The following is a 25653-nucleotide window of genomic DNA, read 5'->3' on the forward strand; positions in this document are numbered from 1 at the left end:
AGATGGATATCTGTAAAGAAAAAGAGAGAGGGTACATGCTACATACTGCGTCCAAATGTACTCAAACATAACCACCCGGTAATGTGAGACGCCACCACCAGCATATGCCAAATATCAGGAGATCACTCACTGAGTCAAGACAGGATATAGAGCACAATGGTGGCCAAGATTGATACCAAGAGGCACACACCACAGTCTTCAATGTACTGGTACTCTCAGTCTTAATTTGAATGTCCGGAATCAGCGTGACGATACACTAAGAGGTAATATAATACCACGTAAAGGTAAAGTCAAGTAGGTCAGTGGCCAAATGTAATAAATGCGGAAATTACCTTAAGATGTTGATTAGATAGCGTGACCCGACCTCTCAGGATATGGCCATCTACTGGTTAAAGTCCACTTAGTGGCAAGAAAATGCATGTCACAGATAGGAACATGAAATCAGCTCATGAATAGGCGTCATGTAATAGGTTTTACTCACTGTTGGTGGTGAATCCCTCAAGTAAGGTGGATATCCTTGCCCTCCCAGGGTCTAATAGTTAATCACTTAAAATTTGGCCATATTTATACTGAACGCCTAATTGATAAATGGCGTTACCTGTCTTAGGGCGGTCCCTCCGATGCATATACTCATATTACCGCCATAGATATGATCTGCGCTGCAGTGAAAGCGGCGTGCGTTCCACTGTGGAACGCCTGCCGCCGAACATCCGGTTCCACCATCCGGATGTGACGTTAGGGAGCCATGCGTTCCACCCTGGAACGCAGGCCAATCCCAGACCAATCCAGCGCAAGATCAAGCGGTCGAATGTGGCGTCATCAAAATAGGCCCTGCGTTCCAAGCTGGAACGCATGGGGCCAGGTAAATATAAAAAAATTATCGAGGCATGCAGGGCAGAGAGGAGTCCAGGTCAGTGAGGAGACCAAGGCAGAAAGGAGTTCAGAGCAGTGAGAACCAGGGGGGGGGCAGAGAAGAGACTTGGGGCAGAGAGAGAAGAGACAAGGGGGTTAGGGGGAAGTACTGGGCAGAAAGAAGATGAATGCGAGAGGAGAGCTGGGCAAAGAGAAGTGGCAGGCAGAAAGGAGTCCCAGGCAAAGTCCTGGGCTGAAAGAAGTTCCAGACAGAGAAGAGTCCAGGGTACAGAGGAGTCCAAGACAAACAAAAGGGAAAATCGAGGCAGAGTGCAGTCTGAGACAAACAATATCATGTGCCACAGCTAAGCCAATCACAAAACAAATAACAAACTCTACTCAGGTGTGATTGGCCAAGAAGCAGCACATGATCCTCTCTGCCCAGGACTCCTCTTAATCTGGGACCCATGTAAGCCCTCCACTCCTCCTATTTGGTGACTCTTCTCCACTTTTCACACCACATTTAGCCCTGCGTTGACTTATGCTCGTATGTAAAGTGAGGAGGAGCCCCTACTTCTCCCTCCATCTTGCAGTTGGCCCCTATGTTTTAATGTGGAAAAATGTATATAATATGTGTTATTCTTATTGAATGTGATGGAGGCGCCGAGCGGGCTGTTACCAGGGCAGAGGGTAAAGGACCGAGGGAAAGAGATGCTGCCCTGGTTTGAAGTCATGGGCATGTAGGTGTGTGATGAGGAGACCCAACTAGAATGAGAAAAGTGGCCGAGGCTAAAAGAGACCTCCTTGTCAGTCAAAAGTAAAATGGGCAGGCTCAGTGTCAGTGGGCATCACCAGAGGGCACCTGCTGGAGGTTGACATTGTGTCTGGACTACTAGCAGAGTGTCTATATACCTGCCTCGCGTCTTACAGGCATAGTATGAATACCATTTTTGGGGATCAGAGGGCTAAACGTGGTGTGAACTCACCCTAAGCTGCGCATCTCTGAAGCTGCCTCTTCACTTCCCTAGACCACCAAGGAATTTTAGATGAACCCCTTTGCTGGCCCAGACCACCAGTGATTGTGTAATGAACCCCCTCACTGCCATAACTGCCAAGCATACAGACATCAACCTATTCACTGGCCTAGACCACCATGAATACTAACATTAACCACTTCATTGCCCTTGATAACCAGAGATATTGTGGTTAAGCCCTTGACTACTACGCACCACCAATCACTGATAATAACCCTTCATACAGCCTTGGATCACCAAAGATGTTTCCTTTAACCCATACACTGCACAGGACCACCAGCCATTTTAACTCCATAGACACCAGAGATTCTGCAATTACCCCCATTGCTCTAGACCACCATGGAATCGAAACATAAATCTCTTCACTGCTCTAAAAAACCAAAGATTCTGAAATAAACCTCCTGACTTGTATTGATCACCCAGTTACTGATATCACTGCCATAGGTCACCAGAGATACTGATATTAACCCCCTCATTGCATTAGACCACCATGAATTCTAACATTAACCTCTTCAATGCCATGACAACACCAGGATTCCTTGCTCGATGGGCCTCTTCTTTCTGGGAGATCACTTTGTCTTGGACTCCTCTCTGCCTCTGGAGAGCCACATGCTTTAACTCTCTGATCTTTATGGTCTCTGGTCTTCCCTGCGTTTATGTTAAGGGTCAAAACTCCTTTAACAAAACTCATGGATAAGAGGGCTTTTTGGTCTTGGGTCACACCACCACCCTAACCTGAGAAATACATCACAAGCCTCAATCAGCCGTCACCATCATCTCCCTTGAAGGAGGACATGTGACCCATGGTTTGGTCCCATCTACATGGTTGGTGTAGACCTGTGAAGATTCTTAAGACTTAAGAAGCATAATGGACGGGATCAACCTAACCTCCGCTTCTCAACCAGCCTCAAAGCTTGTCCTTCAAGTGGTCAATTTCACCTGTGTACAACCAAGTCCCACCTATTTAGGCATAATGTTACCTATTACACCAGGCTGGATAGAAGCGTAGAAGCTAATTGTCCAGATGGAGCCTACAACCCGACATGTAGATATGGCACATAGCCTCTTACCCCAGTAGATGGCATCACAACCTGCAGATCCATCATATTTGTCTGGCCAGCTGCTGTTTACTGCAAAGATCACAGGATTTTTTTTTCAATCTTCTCGTTTTGAGCATCTGCTCGTCTTTACTAACAGCATCCAAACATAATAGATTCTTACGTGGGCGGCAAAACGAAAGTGTCATCGAAGACAGACGGGTGACAGAGTTCAGAAGGCTGCCTTGTAAAAATAATCTCTACCTGTGTTTAGAAGACTGTAGTGCCAACTGGCAAAGATATATCACCGCAATCCGGGGGAATTAGTCACTTTACTGATCTGCTGCAAGTATGGAGATACAAACCAAAATAAGTAATATATTGTACAGTATTATAGCAGTTATATTCTTGTACATAGGAGCAGTATTATAGTAGTTATATTCTTGTACATAGGAGGCAGTATTATAGTAGTTATATTCTTGTACATAGGAGCAGTATTATAGTAGTTATATTCTTGTACATAGGAGGCAGTATTATAGTAGTTATATTCTTGTACATAGGAGGCAGTATTATAGTAGTTGTATTCTTGTACATAGGAGCAGTATTATAGTAGTTATATTCTTGTACATAGGAGCAGTATTATAGTAGTTATATTCTTGTACATAGGAGGCAGTATTATAGTAGTTATATTCTTGTACATAGGAGCAGTATTATAGTAGTTATATTCGTGTACATAGGAGAAGTATTATAGTAGTTATATTCTTGTACATAGGAGCAGTATTATAGTAGTTATATTCTTGTACATAGGAGGCAGTATTATAGCAGTTATTTTCTTGTACATAGGAGGCAGTATTATAGTAGTTATATTCTTGTACATAAGAGCAATATTATAGTAGGTATATTCTTGTACATAGGAGGCAGTATTATAGCAGTTATTTTCTTGTACATAGGAGCAGTATTATAGTAGTTATATTCTTGTACATATGAGCAGTATAATAGTAGTTATATTCTTGTACATATGAGCAGTATTATAGTAGTTATATTCTTGTACATAGGAGCAGTATTATAGTAGTTCTTTTCTTGTACATAGAAGCAGTATTATAGCAGTTATTTTTTGTACATAGGAAGCAGTATTATAGTAGTTATATTCTTGTACATAGGAGCAGTATTATAGTAGTTATATTCTTGTACATAGGAGGCAGTATTATAGTAGTTATATTCTTGTACATATGAGGCAGTATTATAGTAGTTCTTTTCTTGTACATAGAAGCAGTATTATAGCAGTTATTTTTTGTACATAGGAAGCAGTATTATAGTAGTTATATTCTTGTACATAGGAGCAGTATTATAGTAGTTATATTCTTGTACATAGGAGGCAGTATTATAGTAGTTATATTCTTGCACATAGGAGGCAGTATTATAGTAGTTATATTCTTGTACATAGGAGCAGTATTATAGTAGTTATATTCTTGTACATAGGAGCAGTATTATAGTAGTTATATTCTTGTACATATGAGGCAGTATTATAGTAGTTATATTCTTGTACATAGGAGGCAGTATTATAGTAGTTATATTCTTGTACATAGGAGGCAGTATTATAGTAGTTATATATTAGTACATAGGGGGAAGTATTATAGTAGTTATATTCTAGTACATAGGAGCAGTATTATAGTAGTTATATTCTAGTACATAGGGGGAAGTATTATAGTAGTTATATTCTAGTACATAGGAGCAGTATTATAGTAGTTATATTCTAGTACATAGGGGGAAGTATTATAGTAGTTATATTCTTGTACATAGGAGGCAGTATTATAGTAGTTATATTCTTGTACATAGGAGGCAGTATTATAGTAGTTATATTCTTGTACATAGGAGGCAGTATTATAGTAGTTATATTCTTGTACATAGGAGGCAGTATTATAGTAGTTATATTCTTGTACATAGGAGGCAGTATTATAGTAGTTATATTCTTGTACATAGGAGGCAGTATTATAGCAGTTATATTCCTGTACATAGGAGCAGTATTATAGTAGTTATATTCTTGTACAAAGGAGCAGTATTATAGCAGTTATATTCTTGTACATAGGAGCAGTATTATAGTAGTTATATTCTTGTACATAGGAGCAGTATTATAGTAGTTATATTCTTGTACAAAGGAGCAGTATTATAGTAGTTATATTCTTGGAGATAGGGGGCAGTATTATAGTAGTTTCTGTATATTCATGTAGTATAGTGTAGTGATAACACTGGTAGTGGGAACCTCAACTGTGACTGGGGCACTTTCTATAAATGCATGCATTGAATGATTTTTCGAGTTTTACAGTCCTAAAACATTCTCTCTCTTCTCCCTTTCTCTTTTTCTCCCATTTTGTCTTTTTCCCTAGTTAGCTGCCCAAGTCCTGGAAGATAAAGGAGTGGGATTTGGGTTGGTGGACTCTGAACAAGATGCTGCTGTAGCTAAGAAATTAGGTGAGCGTTAAAAGAAAATCCAATTTTATTTTTGTCTATGTGATTTTGTTTGTTACGGTGTGAAAGTTTTGATCTGAAATTTCGGATAAGTCTTATTCTGCCCTCTAGTGGTCAGAAGTGCACAAACGATGTATTAGTATTTTAGCATATAATTACCAGATGTCTGTCAGGTTGTTTTCTCAAATTTCTCAAATTAGTGGATTATACCCCTTTGGTGCTTATCAGAGCTGTTAATAAGACAGAATGTATGGTTCTCTGTTTTGACAGAACGATTGATTATAATGGCAGGATGCTGGGCACGCACGGTGAGACGGCACTAAAATCAATGTTGCTTCTAAAAAAAACTGCTGATTCAGGAATACCAGTCACCGAAATCTCTGACCTAGAATGGCATTGCAGTAGAGAAGAAAGCATCTGTGGCAGACATTGTGTCCCATAATATTCCTGAGGCTTCAATTTCACGTACACTTCACAACCATGGCAAATCCATTGTTTCCTATGTCCATTGTGTCCCTGACATCCATACTTATCACATTTTTAGAGTTGGCTCGAGTGACTAGGATTGGTAGTGCAGTCTGAAAATTTTTCCCAACAGAGACACACCCATTTTTGAACCACACGCCCCTTTCTCACATAGTCACACCCCCGCAGAGCACATATGAGCGCTGGGGCTGCAATATCCTGGCCATGTGCAGTTAATGTTCATGGGAGGCTGTTTTCTTAGGGAAAGCCAGTGCAAGAGATGTTTCTCCTCAGTTGGGGTCCAAGAGGTCTATGCTTTTTCCAGGAGCCTGATAGATGTTTTGGGAGAATTGGCAAGTATTCTCACATTGGAGGCAGACATTTTGTCCCTTACACACCAGAGGTAGACATTTTGTCCCACACACACCAGAGGCAGACATTTTGTTTCGCACATACCAGAGGCAGACATTTTGTCACAATCACACAGTAAAGGCAGACATACTGTCCCCCCACGTAAAATATGGACAGCAGAGACAGAAATTTTGTCCCCCTCACACACATACACACAATTGATCACACACCAGAGACAGACAATTTTTCGCACACCAGAGGCGGACATTTTGTCCCTACACACCAGAGGCAGACATTTTGTCGCTTACACACCAGAGGTGGACATTTTGTCGCTTACACACCAGAGGTGGACATTTTGTCGCTTACACACAAGAGGTGGATATTTTGTCCCACACACACCAGAGGTGGACATTTTGTCCCACACACACCAGAGGCAGACATTTTGTCCCTTACACACCAGAGGCAGACATTTTGGCCCTTACACATCACAATCAGACATTTTGTCCCTTACACACCAGAGGTGGACATTTTGTCCCACACACCAGAGGCTGACATTTTGTCCCTTACATACCAAAAGCAGACATTTTGTCCCTTACACACCAGAGGCAGACATTTTGGCCCTTACACATCACAATCAGACATTTTGTCCCTTACACACCAGAGGCAGACATTTTGGCCCTTACACATCACAATCAGACATTTTGTCCCTTACACACCAGAGGCAGACATTTTGGCCCTTACACATCACAATCAGACATTTTGTCCCTTACACACCAGAGGCAGACATTTTGGCCCACACACCAGGGGCTGACATTTTGTCCCTTACATACCAAAAGCAGACATTTTGTCCCTTACACACCAGAGGCAGACATTTTGGCCCTTACACATCACAATCAGACATTTTGTCCCTTACACACCAGTGGCGGGCATTTTGTCCCACACACACCAGAGGCAGACATTTTGTCCCTTACACACCAGAGGTGGACATTTTGTCCCTTACACACCAAAAGCAGACATTTTGTCCCTTACACACCAGATGTGGACATTTTGTCCCTTACACACCAGATGTGGACATTTTGTCCATTACACACCAGAGGTGGACATTTTGTCCCTTACACACCAAAAGCAGACATTTTGTCCCACACACACCACAGGCAGACATGTTGCCTTACACATACCAAATGCGGACATTTTGTCCCAGACACATCAGAGGCAGACATTTTGTCCTTTACACACCAAAAGCAGACATCTTGTCCCTTGCACACCAGAGGTGGACATCTTGTCCCTTGCACACCAGAGGTGGACATTTTGTCCCTTGCACACCAGAGGTGGACATTTTGTTCCGCACACACCAGAGGTGGACATTTTGTTCCGCACACACCAGAGGCAGACATTTTATTCCGTACACACCAGAGGCAGACATTTTATTCCGTACACACCAGAGGCAGACATTTTGTCCCTTATACACCAGAGGCAGACATTTTATTCCGTACACACCAGAGGCAGACATTTTATTCCGTACACACCAGAGGCAGACATTTTATTCCGTACACACCAGAGGCAGACATTTTATTCCGTACACACCAGAGGCAAACATTTTGTCCCTTACACAACACAGGCAGACATTTTGTCACAATCATACAGTAAATGCAGACATACTGTCCCCACACGCAAAATAGGGACAGCAGAGACAGACATTTTGACGTCATCATCACCACACACACACACAATGAAGCCAACATGTTGCCTCCTCGGTCTTGTACAGTCAGGCATTTTATAAGATATTTTTGTAGAATTAGAAATGTTCACATAAAATATCACAATGAACACAAAAGTGCAATGTGCCCAGATCAGACGCCAACCGTAGTGACTGGTTGCTACGATCAATAGACACTTCCATTTTGATGTTTCCCCAGTTCTATTAAATTAACCACAGCATCAAGCAGCGCTCAACATACAGTTTTAGCCCACAAAATGGCCACCTCCCTCTGAGAGAGCTACATTATGTACACTTTCATCTTTCGTATTTATGCCATATAAGAATTTTTTTTCCCCTTTGTAAACAATCCTACAGAAGAAGCAGGTTTATAGACATTAAAGAGTAAGTCCAATTAAATTTAAAAGTGAAGCGCCTGGTTGCCATAGAGACCCCTATTCTGATTATATGGGGGGGGGGGGGCTCGGAGCAGAGACGCTTCCAGGAGAACTCAATGTTTTGACGAAATGAAGCACAAACAGACCCGACTGCGTTAACCTCGCTGATCAAACATTTCTTCATTAGCGGTAGATTGGTGTAATGCTCTGCAAGGAGGGCCTGGCACGGACATGAAAAGTCTCAAAATTGGAAGTGGCTGAGTACTTTTCGAGCAGACCTGATTAGGTCTCTGAAAGCATCTTGATTCCAGTGGTCCTCATGTAGAGGTTAGGAGCCTACCTCAAGTATCATCAACGAGGGACTTTCTGTATGGTCCTTGTGCCCAACAAGTGGTCACAGCCAGAACGTAGACCTGTGTATTTGGGAGGGAATGGCGGAAGCCTTGACCCACCCACTGAAAGCTAAGGAATCTTCTCTCCACAGCCCAACCTAATGCCTACATGTCAACAGTCCCAAATGAGCATCTCTCTCCATTCAATTGTAGTGGAGGTTAGAAAATAGTCAAGTAACTGTGCTCAGCTACACAGAAGTGAAAAGAGAGACCTGTGAAGGCATGGTCCATTCACATGAGCTGAGGCCCTGTCATCAAGATAAGGGCAGAACAGTGAGTGCAGCTCTGGAGTATAATACAGGATGTAACTTTTGCTGGTTTTGGGAAACCACATTGCATGACGGTGGCTTCAGATTGTATAATGCCGTGGTACGTGTGACCTGTTACAATGTATCAGCTGCCCTGGTGAACACTAGATTGACACGCCTCAGAATGGACTCTTTGTATATAGAATTTGCCGTCTCTGCTTCTCTGCTCAACAAAGGACCATTTCAAGTTCAGGAATTGGGGGGAGGGCTCCATCACTAGGCATCGTCATGGAAACCGCATCTATAGTGATGCACAACCTGGCTCCACAAACACACACAATACACACTGTATCCTAATGGTGACAACCCTGCCACCAGCTCCGACTACATTCAGTGCCAGAAGATGCACTGAAGATGACGCCTAATCTGCACCTTCTCCCCTGAAACGCCTTGAAGGATATAGAAGGAAAGCAGATATCATGTCCATCTGTGAACAAGAGATCCATCTGACCCTATAAATAATAACAATACGAAGCTCTTCAGAGAATTGTCCCCTTTAGATTAGGTTCACATTGAGTGTTTTTGGAGGACGTTTCGAGACAGAATTGGATCCAGCAGGAATTAGAAGTAGAAGTCCTTTCTTTATAGTTCTGACTTCTTTTTTGGCTTTAGCTGAATCTGGAGGAAAATCTACCTTAAAACCTCCTCCAAAAAATGGTGGGAACTTACCTTTATAGCCTCAAATGGAGATAGATAAAAATACACATTCAATGAAACCGGGTGATGGACAAAAGATCTTTCTGGGAAGTTTCTTCAAAGAAAGATCTTTCCTCTGACTACTAGGAGAAAGTATTAAACACGGCCGGCTTTTCTTTCAAACAATAATGCTCTTTCATCTCTCAGCTAAAACGATGGTTCATTATTAAATGTCAACCAACGAATGTTAGTTTTGGTTGAAATTGTCAGTTTTAATCAACTTTAGACTGAAAAATGTGTATGGCCACCTTAAAGGGGTTATCCAAGAGTCAGACAGATCATACTGTCCAGATAATGGCAGATGAGAACCTGCAGCTCCTACACTTGTCTCCTCTTATCCTCTCGCTCCTGGAGATACTGGCTTATGGGGCCACCAGTCGGGTCGTCCATGCAGATGGATTTTGAGCCACTACCATACCTCCAGGTGTCCCTCCATTAGAACAGTCCATAATTTTGAGCCAAGTCCCTCTACTCCTGATAATCAGGGCTTATCCAAGAGTCAGACATAATTCCTAGAATGGCCAACCCAAAGTGGAGATCATACTTACCTAGTCCCCACTGCTTGCCTTGTGTCACATGACAAGTTGTCGTGACCAGTTGCGGGAACCAGGTCAACCTTTTATCCTGAAATTGGCTGTAGCTGTCATGTGTCGTCGTACCCCCCCCCCCCATCCCGCCCATAATGTTGATCTGTTGATCTCAGGGCAGTAGGGAGAGGAAGAGCCGGCCCAGGAGCATTAGACACCCAACCCAGCAGTGGGGACTGGTCAGTATGATCTCCACCTTGGGTTGGCCATTCTGGGAGATCTGTCTGTCTCTTGGATAACCCCTAATTATCAAGAGTAGAGGGACTTGGCTGAAAACAATGGACTGTTCTAATGAAGGCACATCAATGGATGACCCGAGCTGCAGGTTCTCATCAGGAATATCTCGAGCTCTTTAATTGATACCTCTATTAATGCACAGGGAATCTTATGTGCAGACATTCACTGCTGTGCGGATCTCTTAAAGGGACCCTGCTATCAAATGTTAGTACACAGAAGATTCTGGAACTAAGTAGGAAGGTATGAGATCGCCTCAGTGACTTTGGTGGAGAATAGGGGTTGTGAAAGATGTGCAATGGGGTTGCTGTCGGATAATGTTGGGCATCTCTGATATAATATGGTTGGTGGTGTTGTTGTATGTGAGAGTGATGGGTATGATGTGCTGGTTCTGCTGGCACAGGTTGGTAATTGTTGACTTGCTGCGGAAAAAGTACAGATAGATGTCAGGCACTGCTTATATAGGACACTACTGACATATTCTGGGCATCATGGACTACAGGTGCTGAGATTTTGGGCGATGCTTATCTAAAACACTGTTGGGTACTGCTGATACATATTGAAGGGCACTAGTGGTATGTTAGGCACCATTTATGTAGGGCATTGTTTGCAGATGTTGAGAACTGTAAATATACATTCATGGGCACTGGTGGTATGGCGGCCATTATTGATGTAGCGCACTGCTAGCACATATTGGGTACAAATGATATACATTTATGGGCACTGGCAGTGTGCTAGGAAACTATTGCTCAGATCCCCACTAACAAGGGGAAGGTGCCCTAAGTATCCCATTGGCCGATGAAGATTACAGTGTGCACACTGGCCCTTTAAAAGCCGGAGTAGAGGGTACAGAAGGAAGGGCTAAGCCAGCCACAGCCTGCGACAAGGAAAAGAACAGCAGCTGCAGGAAAGCCGAGACTTGGTAACAATATACACTGATGGGTACTGGCAGAATGTTGGGTACTATTATTTTATACCTTTCTAATCAAATTTTTTATTTTTTTTATGGCTTTACAATTGGACTGGAGGACCCGTCCTGTCCAGCATCACACATACTCATTGATTTAAATGGGCACTGTGTAATGCTAAGTTTCCCCTGTGGGGGAGCTACAGGGAAAGCAAACACTTTCTCCGCAGATCACTATTACTGGGGACACTTCGAGATGGACTTCTAATCAATTGTCCAAAGTGGAGAGCCCGTTGAAAGTGGTCACCCAGTGTGTCAGAGCTGTCACCTCTCCTGTGCCGCCCTGGGAGCCTCCTGCAGAAGATTACTCCCACCTTTGCTTGGCTTTCATCCCGTACTGATTCCTACATTCCTGCCGGCAGCTTGCGGAGAGTTTTTATTTATCCAAATATAAGTCACCCATCTGATCAAATATTTTACTCCATAGCGAGTCTCATCAGAGCCGCAGGCAGATGTCCCAAGCACACAGCCCAGCTGGCTTCAGTAGCTCACGGGGCTAACAATTTGTGATTAGAAAGAAGCTAATAAACGCTGATTCACACAACCGTGATCGGCCTGGGAAACACAGTCCGTGTATTAGCCGCATCTCCTGGGCTAACGGCCGCTTGTGAGTACAGTAGATTGGACCCACAATCAGATATTAACTGACTGCACCATAAAACACTATGATGCAGTCAGTTTGGGTCAAGAGAGCCGTAGTCTGCCCAGAAGATGTGGCCTGATATAAAGCACTTGATTAGCACTAGCTTTATAGTGGTTAGAGCCCTATTCTTTCTAATACACAGTTCTAAATCCTCTGCTTCCCTTCACTGAGTCATAGAATGAAATGATACAATTTTGGCTGCCTGGAGCCACCACTAGAGGGAGTTGAGGAGCTTACTGAAGGCAGGTTTTGTATTGGCTTTAATTTGAACTTTGAGCTCCACCTAGTGGTGGCTGGGGGCATCTAGAATTTTGTCATATCATCATCTGCGTAAAGTGAACAGGAGGTTTGGAGTCATATTAGAAAACTAGAGCTCTGACCCCTATAAAAGATATGTTATGAAACTAAAGGGGTTTCTGAGTGTTTCATATTGATGACTTATTCTCAGGAGAGGTCATCAGTACTTGATCGGTGAGGGTCCAACTCCTGACACCTTTGCCGATCAGCTGTTTGAGGAGGCCAGTGTTGTCCATGGGACAGCCGCTGTGCTTCGTATCTCAGCTCAGCTTTGTTTTCTTAAATAGGACTGAGCTGCTCCTTGACCAATGAACATGATATCACTGGCCTAGGGTAAAATACCAGGAGGCTGCGGTGCTCACCACAGAGCAGGGGTCCCGGGAGTCGGACCCCCACTGATCATCGTGAGGATAGGTCACCAGAATAGATAAAAAAATCACTTCCACTTAAATGGATGACAACAATACATAGACAACTTTTAAGATTTCCCATAAAAAATTGCTCTGGGTATAGCCCCATTACTTCTACATACAAATCTATGTGTATCCATGGTAACAGACTACAAATAAACTCTGTGTAGTCTTATCCAGCAGACATGTGTTACTCCGCTCTCTCTGCTCATTCATTTTGTTAATCTACAGACAGTAGAAGAGGGAACAGATAGAAAGGAGTAACATCACTACTAGGTAAGACTACATAGGGTTTGTTTGTAGTCTGTTGCCATAGAGACGTATAGGTCTGCATAGGGGCTGTCGACACAGAGCAGATTTGTAATCAAAACTATTTGCAAAGTCGCATCATTTCTTATATTTGATGCAATGGAGACAAACAATAAAAACATTCCTTGAAAAAGTATACACACCTTTAATCCCTTAGGGACACTGCCATATTTCACCTTCAGGACCCGGCCATTTTTTGCAAATCTGACATGTGGTACTTTATGCGGTGATAACTTTAAAATGCTTTTACTTATCCAGGCCATTCTGAGACAGTTTTCTCGTCACATATTGTACTTCATGACACTGGTAAAACTGAGTAAAAAAAAAAACGAATTTACCCAAAATTTGGAAAAATTAGCAAATTTCCAAATTTTAATTTCTCTACTTCTATAATACATAGCAATACCTCCAAAAATAGTTATATCTTTACATTCCCCATATGTCTACTACATGTTTGGATCATTTTGTGAATGCCATTTTATTTTTTGGGGATGTTAAAAGGCTTAGAAATTTAGAAGCAAATCTTGAAATTTTTCAGAAAATTTCCAAAACCCACTTTTTAACGACCAGTTCAGGTCTGAAGTAAGTTTGTAAGTCTTACATATTAGAAACCACCCAAAATAACCCCATTTTAGAAACTACACCCCTCCCCTGATGCACCCCTAGACAAGTCCAAAAAAGTGACCCCATTTTGGAAACTACAATGCGGCGATACCTAATATGTCAACTTTTTTAATTTATGCAAGTTTTACACAATAATATCATTTTTTAAACCAAAAAAATCATGTTTTAGTGTCTCCATAGTCTGAGAGCTATATATTTATTTTTTTTGGGCGATTGTCTTAGGTAGGAGCTCATTTTTTGCGGGATGAGGTGAGGGTTAGATTGGTACTATTTTGGAGGGCATATGCCTTTTTTGATTGCTTGGTGTTGCACTTTTAGTGATGTAAGGTGACAAAAAAATGGTTTATTTAGCACAGTTTTTTTTTTGCGGTGTTCACCTGAAGGGTTAGGTCATGTGATATTTTTATAGAGTCGGTCGATCCGGATGCAGTGATACCTAATATGTCTACTTTTCTTTTTTCCCCTATTTTTTTTAAAAAAATTCCCCTTTATTTTGGCAAAAGGAATTTTTTTTTTACCTGAAATTTTTGGGGGAAAACTTTTTTTTTTACTTTTTTTTTCTCCCACTCTGGGACTTCAAATTTTGGGTCTCTGATCCACTTTACAATGCATGACAATACTTCTGTATTGCCATGCATTTGCTGTAAGTGTATTACCAGTGTAATACAGGGGGCTGGATCTCACAGGCTGTCCCGGAAGGCAGCCACGATGCCTAAGGAAGGCATCTGGCTGCTTTCCCTGCCATCGGGCCCCCGTCACAGCAGCGCGGGGACCCGATGGCCACCCCGCACATGTCTTAAGCCCGCACGTGCCGCGGTCAGCGCTGGCCGCGGAGAGGTTAATGCACCGGCATGCAGCAGGGGTCCGGCTATCAGTGACTGCCAGACCCCTGACGCTTATCGGTCGAGTGCAGCTCCTGCACCTGCCCAATCACCATGCAGTACATGTACGTCACTGGTCCTTAAGTCACAGCCAAATATGACGTACATGTACGTCATGGGTCCTTAAGGGGTTAAGGATGGCCCATGCGATTTTCTCAATTTTGGATAGCTTTCAGCAAAGGTCAGCAGGTAAGGCCTCAAAGGGACCAACGGGAAAATGACACCCCGGACAAATTCCACATATACACACAGGAAGTATACCAAAGCTCTAATGTCTGAAAGCTCATGAGTAAATGTGTGAAAAACTGGTAAAAACAAAGTAAAAAAAAATGCTAATTTTTAAAACAGATATAGAACCTGATAAAAAAATAAGTAACTAATAAAAAGGTAAAATAAAGATAATGTAATTTGTTAATTAAAATAAATCTATTCATGAGATTTACAGTTTTTGTCCTTGCAGATGAATTTGTCTATTTTTCTAATATTCTATTTATTTTTTGTCATTCAGGACTGGATGAAGAAGACAGCATCTACGTGTTTAAGGATGATGAGGTTATCGAGTATGATGGAGAGTTTTCAGCAGACACTCTGGTGGAGTTCCTTCTTGATGTAAGTAGATCTGAATATATTTTTTAGGACGATATGTGCATCATGTAGGGTCCTGGATGACACAATGCCTCGTGCCCATGACCACGTTATGGGTCCACACAAGTTACCAGTTGTGGAGTGGAGTCATGATGTAGCACTATTAGAGGTCTGTAGGTCCATATTGTATCACCATTGACCACCAATCTGATATACAGGCACAAAGCAACGTTACCCTAAATGCACATTGCCAGCAGGTTGGATCTATACATAACAAAATGAACAGTCCTTATGTGACATGCACGTTTGATCTAAAATGATCTATAGATCCTCTAGAGATGCTGCAGTACACTGTGGGAGAACATAGCAGTAAGTCTTTAATTCTCCCACAGCGCCTCCACAGGAAAAAGAAAGTATTACACATTTTGCTAAATAATTAAGAGAGAGAAACCTTCTTAGAAGCCACTTTCAACTCCGGTTAACACATGAAATTCTAAAAGGGATTTCCTGACTATTACTTCATAATTCCCCTCTAAGTAGCAAAGTGAAGCTGACCAGACCAACTAAATAAGATAGGAGGTAGAAGAAAGAAGGAAGGAGGACAGCACGCAGAAGACTAGCAATAAAGGGGGAAGGGGGGAAGTAATAAAAGAAGTCTCAGGAAGAAAATGGGGAGAATGGAAGCTGAAGAATGAAAAGAGAAATAGTCTACGATGAAATGCAAGAAGGAGAACAGAAGTGTAAGAGATGACAACAAGTAAAGAAAGATTTAGAAAACAAGAGACATCAATGAGAGTAGACAAGAGGGAAGTGAAAGAGAGATGGCAGCTAGGAAGTAAGAAAGCATATACGTATTAACGAGTGTGGCCCAAAGAGAACGTGGAAGAGATGTGAGTAAGGAAGTAGGGGAAGTATGTAAGGTGACACGAGAGGACCAGAGGAAAAGTGGAAGAGGAGATGGTTAGAGATGGACGTTAGGAAGTAGAAAAGCAAAAGGATGAAGTAAAGTAACCAGATGGGACCAGGAGGAAAGTGAGAGAGAAGAGAGCGGGAAGTAAATAAAGAACAAGGCAAGCAGAGGATACACTATGAATAAACAAGTGGACAAAATAAAGAAGATAAAGTGAGAGATGGAAGTTAGGAAGTAGAAGGAGGACAGAAGATAATGAAAGGGGTCTAGACACAAAGTGGAAGAGATAATGTGAAATAAAGTAAAGAGGTGGAAGATAAAGAAATGGACATTAGGAAGCAAGGGAGTGGAAGGAAGATGTGAGTAACAAGGGGAACCAAAGGAAAAGTGCAAGAAAAGAGATCAAGGGAGAGATGAAAGGAAGAGAGAAGTAAGGAAACAGAAGGTGGACAGAAGACAACGGAAGTGGACAAGAGGGAAAGGGCAGGAGAAAGGTGTGAATTGAAATAGAAAGCAAACATGGGTTAGCAAGAGGAGAACAGAGGTAAAGAAGTGGAAAAATAATTATATATAAAGGGGCAAAACAAGAGAACATGGGACAAGAAAGAAAGAGGGCAGCAAGGAAATGAGAATAAAGGCAGGTGGTAGAATATGAAAATGACAGCAAGCAGTAGGAAGGGTTGGAAAGAGTGAAGTAAAGAGAGAGAACGAAAAAGGGAGGCAGCGAGAGATGAGGACATGATGACAACAGAGCAATGATCTGGTGGAGAAGAGAATGGGTGGTAAAGAGAGAAAGAAAAAGAGATGGAACAGAGGAAGAGAAGATATCGGGAGAGAAAGACAAAAAATAGGGCAAGATGGTGGGAAGACAAGAAGAAAAAACAAGGAGTCACAAAAGATAAAAAAGAAGAATAGGAGATAGTTGGTCTTAGAGCGGGAAAAGACAGAAGGCACACAAGGAAATTTAGCTCCAAAGGCGAGACAAAATAAGAAGAGAAGGTTGTCAGATCAGAGAGAGGAAAGACAGGAGAAATAACAAAGTGAAGAAAGGAAAAATCACACAAAGGAAGATGTGATAGATGACAGTAGACAACAAGACACAAGTTCCCTGGGAAGGAAGATAAATGCTAACGAGCGTTCATAGGAACGCTCATTAGAGATCATCTGGCAGTGTAAAGGTGGGGTAATAGATCATGCTGTGTAAACACGACCTGCTGCCGGCAAACAACGAGTCTGTATGAGGACATACTGTGGAAGAGATCACTGCAGGTAAATGCTGTGGTCTCCTTCACTGACGAGCAGGCGGTTGCTGGGAAGGAGCGCTTCCTTCCTGACAATCGCCTGCTGTATCGTCCCATCAAAAGAGACCTTAACAAAGAGGATACAGATATGATATAAATGACAGTGAGAGGAACAGAGCAGAAATGAACCCTGCAATTGAGAAGAAAGCTGACAAGGAGAGTCAGGAGGTGAAGAGACCGATGACTACGATGAAGAATAAAGCAATGTAATGAGGAAGATTAGACAAGAGCAACAGGAGGCCAAGAAGTAGAAATGTCACATTAGCAGGAGAGGTAAAATGCAGACAACCCAAGCCTAGCATTCAAGAGACAGATGACGGGGGGATCAGAAGCCACAGTGGGTGAAGGAGACCCGAGGAGAAGATGGAACAGATTTCATCCACGGTTACATGACTTTGGGTCCTACATTTGAAGCTAAATCACTGACACCATGGCAGCTCTAATATCTCTTCTTCGTAATTGAGACACCTCTTGCCTCTAGTTATGGACGGCATTATTTAAAGAGGAGACGCTTTGCTTGGCACAGGCAGTAAATCCAGTGTTTACTGAATTAAATCCCGGCTGACCCCAATTACAGCTCCAGAATATAACCAAATCTGAGAGATTGCACAGCAATTGAAATCCCTTCCCTAAGAAAGAGACATGATTGAAAAATAACGATGCGACCCTGAGAGGTTCTTAAGGCTGCATGCTAACAATTAACCTTTTGTTTTGAAGGTCCACTAGGCCACACATTCACTGTTCGTCACAAGTCGATGTGCAGGAGGAAAAATAAATTGTGATTTCCACATTCTAGATTTGGTTGCATAAAGTATCGAAAGAAGTTCTAAAAGTTGAATCAATCCCATTTCTCTTAACTTATAGAACCTGTGAGGAACTCTATGCTATAGAGAAAACATGCAAAAAGCATGGTGGCTCAGTGATTATAACTGCTGCCTTCAGCGCTGGGGTCCTGGTTTTTAATCCAACCAAAGACAACATCTGTACGGGCTTTGTATGTTCTCCCCATGTCTGCATGTGTTTCCTCTAGTTCCTCCAATTTCCTTCCACTGAATACTGTGAGCGACACTGGAGACCAGTGATGGTCAGTTTGCAGTGTTTGCCAGCGAACACATGCGGGCTGCCATCTTTAGTAAGGTAGACTCACCCATCCGTCGATGCACAGGTAAGCCCTTACCTGTGTCGGGAGCCGGTCTGAAATCAAATGCAGTCACTGGGAGAACAGCCTGATGAAGGCCCCGGCTGCTGTTCTCGGAACTGCCTGCTCCCGGTGACTGCATTTGATTTCAGACCAGCTCCCGGCACAGGTAAGGGCTTACCTGTGCATCACCGGATGGGTGAGTCTACCTTACTAAAGATGGCAGCCCGCATGTGTTTGCTGGTGAACACTGCGAACTGACCATCACTGCTGGAGAACATAAATGATGAGAATGTCTAGATAGCACTGCAGAATATAAAAAAACATCAATATTCCACATACCTGTGGTTGAATATAATCTTAGAAATAAATTAAATAATAAAAAAATACTAAAAACATTTTTTTCACAATCGAAATGGTAAAACAGTGGTGCTTAGGCTGGGAGGCAGAGTGCTGTAAAAGAAACCTTCCTCCCACTGAAGTGCCTGCAATACAGACCATCCATTTTGACTACATCCCTTTTCCAAAGTCCCACTTCTACCAGTCCTCAAGCTGAGTGTGGGTAAAATCAAGAAGGCTAATAGATCAAGATCTTTCTACAAGTCCAGTCAAAGAGATGATTGCTACAGATGATTCAGTTCATCCAAAATTGTGTTGCCCACTGGAGGGTGATGTCAGGAGAAGTCCTAACTAATGTGGACGTTGCCTTTTGCAGGTTCTGGAGGACCCAGTGGAATTCATCGATGGAAGTCACGAACTTGCCGCTTTTGAGAATATTGACGATGAACCAAAGCTGATTGGATACTTCAAAAATGAGGAGTCAGAGCGTAAGTAGGGTTGGTCCTCTACATGTGTGACAACCGCTAACAATGGCAGCCATCAGTGGTCATCCCTTACCTTTTGATAAATCCTGCATGGCTATAAATCTGTCTTGTTAGGCCCTCATACATGAACATTAAGCGGGTTTCTGAGAGAAGGGACAATGTATTCAATTGCTTGAATAAGGATCGTCAGTCCTCCACATCTTTTAAGCCACCATATCTCGAGGTCCTACACTATATCGCATTTTCCTCCTCATCTTGTGTCTTTTTACTACAACCACTCCCTATGTAATGGGGTAGAAATTGATGCGTACAAAATGCTGACAAAGGCTTTCGGCCCAGTCTATTTTCTATCCATGAATCCCTGTGAACAAGGGATGAATCCAGATTATATGATGATACTCAGCAGATCCCAGCACAATAGCTTTACAGAGTGAGAGGGCCAGAGGATCAGCGCGAGCACACAGCTGACCATTGTATAGTTATAACGTACTATCTATACATACTATCAATATGTCCTCATCCTGAGGAACGGTGGGCATTTATAAGGGGAACATTCCTTATAATATCTCAACAGGGTTCACATCAACCTTATGTATTATCACCCGGATATCCATCTCACAGGGGTAAAAATACAAGTGGCCAACGTTATTAAATATGTGCAGATGTTGACAGGATCCACCTACATCTCAATGTGTGAGAGGACAACCCAACTGTGCCTTAAATAGCCTTTCAGGTGGAGGGAGTTTAAGTGGTTGGACCCTTACCAATCCTAGAGAAGAATCGTACCATGGTACACAAAGGCTCCTAATGGGACAGAATACTATAAATACTTGGTGACCATGCAACCGATTGGGCCATAAATGCAAGAGTGGACCTAGTCCAGGTGGTGTAATCTGGGGGACAGTGCAGTTCAATAGCTGAAGGTTTGGAGATGTGGCACCAACCTAATGGCGTCCACCGAAGTAGAAAATTAATAGTATGATGACGTGTACAGAACGGGTGGGGAGGACTAATTCAGCCATGAAAAGTGAGAGGTAAGGGTGGTGGGAATGAAATCCTCAGCTGTCCACCCCCAATTTCAGACACTAATGACAGTCCTCTTATTAGCATTGTCATCAACAAATGTCCCTAATATCAATGTCAACAGGCCAGTAGTGGAATCTCCAGTCTATTGTGCTGCTGTGGGCCTCATTGAGCCTTCAAACTCCATGCATGGTAGGGTTCTCCTATAACAGTTCTGTTGTGTGCTGTCCCAAGCACCAGCTTTTCGCTGGAGGGTTAATTGATCAAATAAAAGACACATATAATGGGGGAATTAAAAGACTTAGTGAGTCAGCAGCCAGCGGGCTACCACTCCATTCACTGCCTCAGTACACAAAACATGCTTCCGCAGCTCCCTTCCCCCACATCAATGTCTACTCAACCATTGATAGAACCTTCTTCTCCACTTTCATGTGAAAAGATCTGGTGACATCCCAAATACAGACACAGCACATGTACCCCAAGTGTCACTGTCATTATCCTGTACCCCAAGTGTCAGTGTCATTATCCTGTACCCCAAGTGTCAGTGTCATTATCCTGTACCCCAGTGTCAGTGTCATTATCCTGTACCCCCAGTGTCAGTGTCATTATCCTGTACCCCCAGTGTCAGTGTCATTATCCTGTACCCCCAGTGTCAGTGTCATTATCCTGTACCCCGAGTGTCAGCGTCATTATCCTGTACCCCAAGTGTCAGCGTCATTATCCTGTACCCCGAAGTGTCAGCGTCATTATCCTGTACCCCGAGTGTCAGTGTCATTATCCTGTACCCCCAAGTGTCAGGTGTCATTATCCTGTACCCCCAGTGTCAGTGTCATTATCCTGTACCCCCAGTGTCGGTGTCATTATCCTGTACCCCAAGTGTCATTATCCTGTACCCCGAGTGTCGGTGTCATTATCCTGTACCCCAAGTGTCAGTGTCATTATCCTGTACCCCGAGTGTCAGCGTCATTATCCTGTACCCCAAGTGTCAGCGTCATTATCCTGTACCCCGAGTGTCAGCGTCATTATCCTGTACCCCGAGTGTCAGTGTCATTATCCTGTACCCCCAGTGTCGGTGTCATTATCCTGTACCCCGAGTGTCAGTGTCATTATCCTGTACCCCCAGTGTCAGTGTCATTATCCTGTACCCCCAGTGTCAGTGTCATTATCCTGTACCCCCAGTGTCGGTGTGTCATCATCACCTTGTCGCAGCATTCTTGTATTTTGTAATGGGTGTCTTGCAGGAAGCCTGCAGCTTGTAGTGATCAGGGACTCAGTGTTTTAGGAGATCATCTATTCATCTGTCCACGTTACTATCATTAGGGTGGCAGCTTGCGGGTTCTGGCTGTGCGGCATGGTATATCTGTGCCAATAACACATGTCCTGTGTTGCTTTCCAACCAAACATGGGGCCACCAATGGAGGCATGGGATTCTTCTGGAACTACACCAAAGGCCTATGGGAGAAATGTTCATGATACGCCTCCATATTATATCATATATTTTATAAAGGGTTAATGTAACTTGGAATCACATCATCATCAGTATCCGGTGTCTATGACCAGGCCCCTCTGCAGATAGCGCTGTATTTTCCATTAACATTGGGCTGTACACTCAGCTTCACAGTACATTAATCCTCATATATTTGCATATACTTATCTGCTCCTGCCCACACAGCCCTGACAAGCGTGCACAGTAAGCGCACCCCCTGAGTAATGAGCAAGCAACTGCGTGACTTGCACCTGATACCAGTAATAACATGTGAAGGATCATGGGAGATCATGAACAATTCATCATCAGACCCACCACAAACAGCACCCAGATGCTGGATCATGCAGCCCAAATCTGTCTAGAAACCAACGTCAACTTCATGCATAAATAAGGTTCTGTACAGAGACCAGTGGTGGCCACCTAGTGAGCCATGAGACATCAACCTTAACTTGTAGTAGAACCTCAACACAGGCTATAAAATTATTAAACTACAGTGAATAAGCCCAAAGGTATTCATACCATAGAGCAGGGATGGCCAACCTGAGATTTTCCAGGTGTTGCAAAACTACAACTCCCAGCATGCCCATACTGACTATAGTTATCAGCCTACAGCAAGGCATGGTGGGAGTTGTAGTTTTACAACAGCTGGAGAGCCCCAGGTTGGCCATCCCTGCCATAGAGCCAGGGCTTACACTTGCTTTGGGGCCTTTAGAAGGAAAGGACCTAGCCTTGGTTGGTACCCTTTGCTATAGGGTAGTAAGAACAGTTCCAGAGGAACTGCATTGGCACCAAGCAAGGCAGTGAGGTATTGGCCCAAGTGTCAGGAAAGGGCAAAAAGGAAGAAACAACCACCAGGCCTTTCCAACCTGGTTGGCATTATATCTGAGGGTCCTTTATAATATTTGCTGTGTGGCACCATCTCATATGTATGCAGCTGAGGAGACAATATCTGCATAAAGTTGACCAAACAAATTGGCTAAACCCTCTGATTTCCTCGGGACCGGCTGACCATCTAATATGTATGGGGGCCTCCTGACTTGGAGGAGATAAAGAATGGGCAGTTGTATTTCAACATGCCTGATTCTTTCTCATGTGTATGACCAGATTAAGACTAATTCATGAAACATTAGTGTTTATGGAGACTTATGGAGCTATCATACCTTGGGGTGGAGCACAGTTCTCAATTCGTTCTCTGTTACGTAGGAGGAGCTTTCTTCTGTGCTCATTGTTACCCCTATTGAGTAATATACATAAATATAAAACAATGTTGGCGAAGGGAAGTGACAACTGCTCTCACTACATTTTACAAAATGGTTGTCATGTCTCTTTGGAAAAATTGGGCTGAATAAACTGGAGTTTTTTTGAGGAATTTCTCGAAGACGGCACATTTACAAGGCTATTTAAGGTGTAAAATCTAGGTAACATTTTGGAGCACTCCTCTAAACTATGGCCACTACTTTTCAGAACTGCTATTCAGGTGGCCAGAATATGAAACATCATAATGAACAAAAGGCAATCCCAAGAGGGGTCATAGAAGTCTTACTACAAGTCAAGTGATCCCATGCAACATTGTTGACTGGTCAAAACAGACTATTGCATTAAAGAGACGAAGGTCACCTTATGTTCTTATTGGTATATGCCACGTGCATAATTCCTAACCACCCCTTAGGGGTCCTTGCAGGCAATTGCACTCTTAACAGAGGCCCTCAATTATAGGTGCCTATCAAGGTGACCAGACTCGTAAATTCACAATGGATGAACAGAAGGTTGAGCGTTGTAATGGTCCCAGCCCAACAGCTACTGTCTGTTATCGAAGACAAGGCTGACCGTATTTTATACTGACCTAATCATTTGGCCCAATGCTCTCTTATCAGAGTCTTCAGCATGATGTTTAATGCTCCAACGTGTGGAATGCAATGATAAGAGAGTGGCTGACGCAGCCCGCAGAGCTTTTAATAATGGACGAGGCTAATGTAATGTTGCTAAATAAAACTCGAAAATGGATGGCTGCTCCCTTTGAGACATGGCGGCCATAGTATTACAATGTACTGATGGATGAGGAAGGGAGAATTTAGAATTCACATATAGGCAACGTCCTTGAAATTTGTCAAATTCTTCTATAACTATGTACGTTTATCTAAGGGGTCATAAGAACGCAATTTATCAATGACAACCAGTTGCCATTTATATGTAGACAAAGAAAGCATAGATCCAACTTTAGTGAGGCTGGTAGAAAGAAGGCCCTTTCCCACAAGAACATGGGAGGTATATGGTACCAGCAAAGAGGTCTACAGGAGGGTAATGTTGTCTCCCTGTAGTCTTCCTGTCTGAGGGATAGTATGAACCAAATGGTTAACATGTCCCTAACCTAACAGATATGACCATAAATATGGATGGCTCAACCATCCCGACCAAGAGCTTTATGATGGACCTAATGTTTTTCAACTATATCCTTATAAACTCCATAAAATTGTATTTGACTTGGGAATGATATGCCTTGTCCAATGTATGTTCCACCATGCTGTTCTATAATTGATTGCAGCAAAGGCACTAAGTTATTACAAGAATCAATCTAATAGTAGGTTATAAGATATACGTTCATCCTTTGCAGATTACAAGGCCTTTGAGGATGCAGCTGAGGAATTTCACCCTTACATACCATTCTTCGCTACTTTTGACAGCAAGGTAAGAGGCATTTAATACCGGTTCGAAGATTTACTAATGTCAAAGGCTATCCTCAAACTCTCTGAGATCTCCCATAGAAACTAACACGTTAAAGAGAAATTCCACTTTAGTTTAGGTGACCATACACATTAGACTAAGGTGAGATGAATGTGCCAATGTGGCAGGACCGTCCATCTATCTAATGATCGGTGGACGTTCAGCAGACATTTGCTTGGTCTTTGTGGGGTTAAGAATAAACAAATTCAATTAGGAACACCTGCACACTCAGCCAAAGTGAGAGTCCATGTGTGGGCAAAAGCTGGAGGAATAGCTGTAGGCCAGAAGAGCATCTCAATGAGAGGTCAATGAGTGAGTACCCATCAACTGAATGCAATTGTGTGCCCAAAAATTCTTGAATACTACAGGTTTCTTCTCAAAAGACTGAAAATCTTCTGAGACGTGAACCATGACTGGGATTTATAGAAACCCAGGCAAATCACACGGCCTCTTCACTTAGGAGAGAGTGGGCTACTGTGATTAGGGTCCTATATACTGTACATCTGGTTTAGGTGCAGAAAATGGTCTAAATGTAAGACAGCTAGGAAGTTGTCTTGCATTTAGAAGTGGCAAAGGATCCGGCGAAGTTATGTAGAGGCTGGCGCCACTTCATAACTCCACTGGATCTAACGCCAGGTATAGGGGCTATTAAGACCGGCGTCAAAAACACCGGTCTTAATAAATACAAAAGTAATACAAATAATACAAAACTACAACCAATTAGAAAGGTTTAGCTGTTGGCAGAACACCTCACTAAATGGAGTTGGTAGGACACGTGATCTTATGGACCACCACTGATGTCAGCTCCTGCCTAGTCACAGTAACTCGTTAGTAGATAGCAAAAGGTTAATATCGCCCACTAGCCGTTACACAAGCGTGCTGTTTGTTGCATCACCCTAATGATGGCCGAATACAAACCAAAATCTTTTCCAATTTGACGGAAACACGAGCGAATGGCCAGACTGAGTAATTGGTATTTTGATAGCATTCCCTAAATTACAATTAAAAGCCATGACTG

At 42.8% G+C, this 25653-nt stretch overlaps 1 protein-coding gene across 1 annotated transcript in view; it reads left to right on the forward strand.

Moving 5' to 3' along the window:
* The window catches only part of CASQ1 (calsequestrin 1), a 55688-nt gene that overhangs the window by 10295 nt on the left and 19740 nt on the right, over positions 1–25653 (forward strand). The window contains exons 2-5 of the mRNA XM_044271492.1: positions 5308–5392; positions 15156–15256; positions 19297–19408; positions 24526–24599. Coding sequence (XP_044127427.1) covers positions 5308–5392; positions 15156–15256; positions 19297–19408; positions 24526–24599 — 372 coding nt within the window. The remainder of the gene's footprint in view (positions 1–5307; positions 5393–15155; positions 15257–19296; positions 19409–24525; positions 24600–25653) is intronic.

Source organism: Bufo gargarizans, chromosome 11 (genome assembly GCF_014858855.1).
Source record: "Bufo gargarizans isolate SCDJY-AF-19 chromosome 11, ASM1485885v1, whole genome shotgun sequence".
In the NCBI taxonomy this organism is placed as follows: domain Eukaryota; kingdom Metazoa; phylum Chordata; class Amphibia; order Anura; family Bufonidae; genus Bufo; species Bufo gargarizans.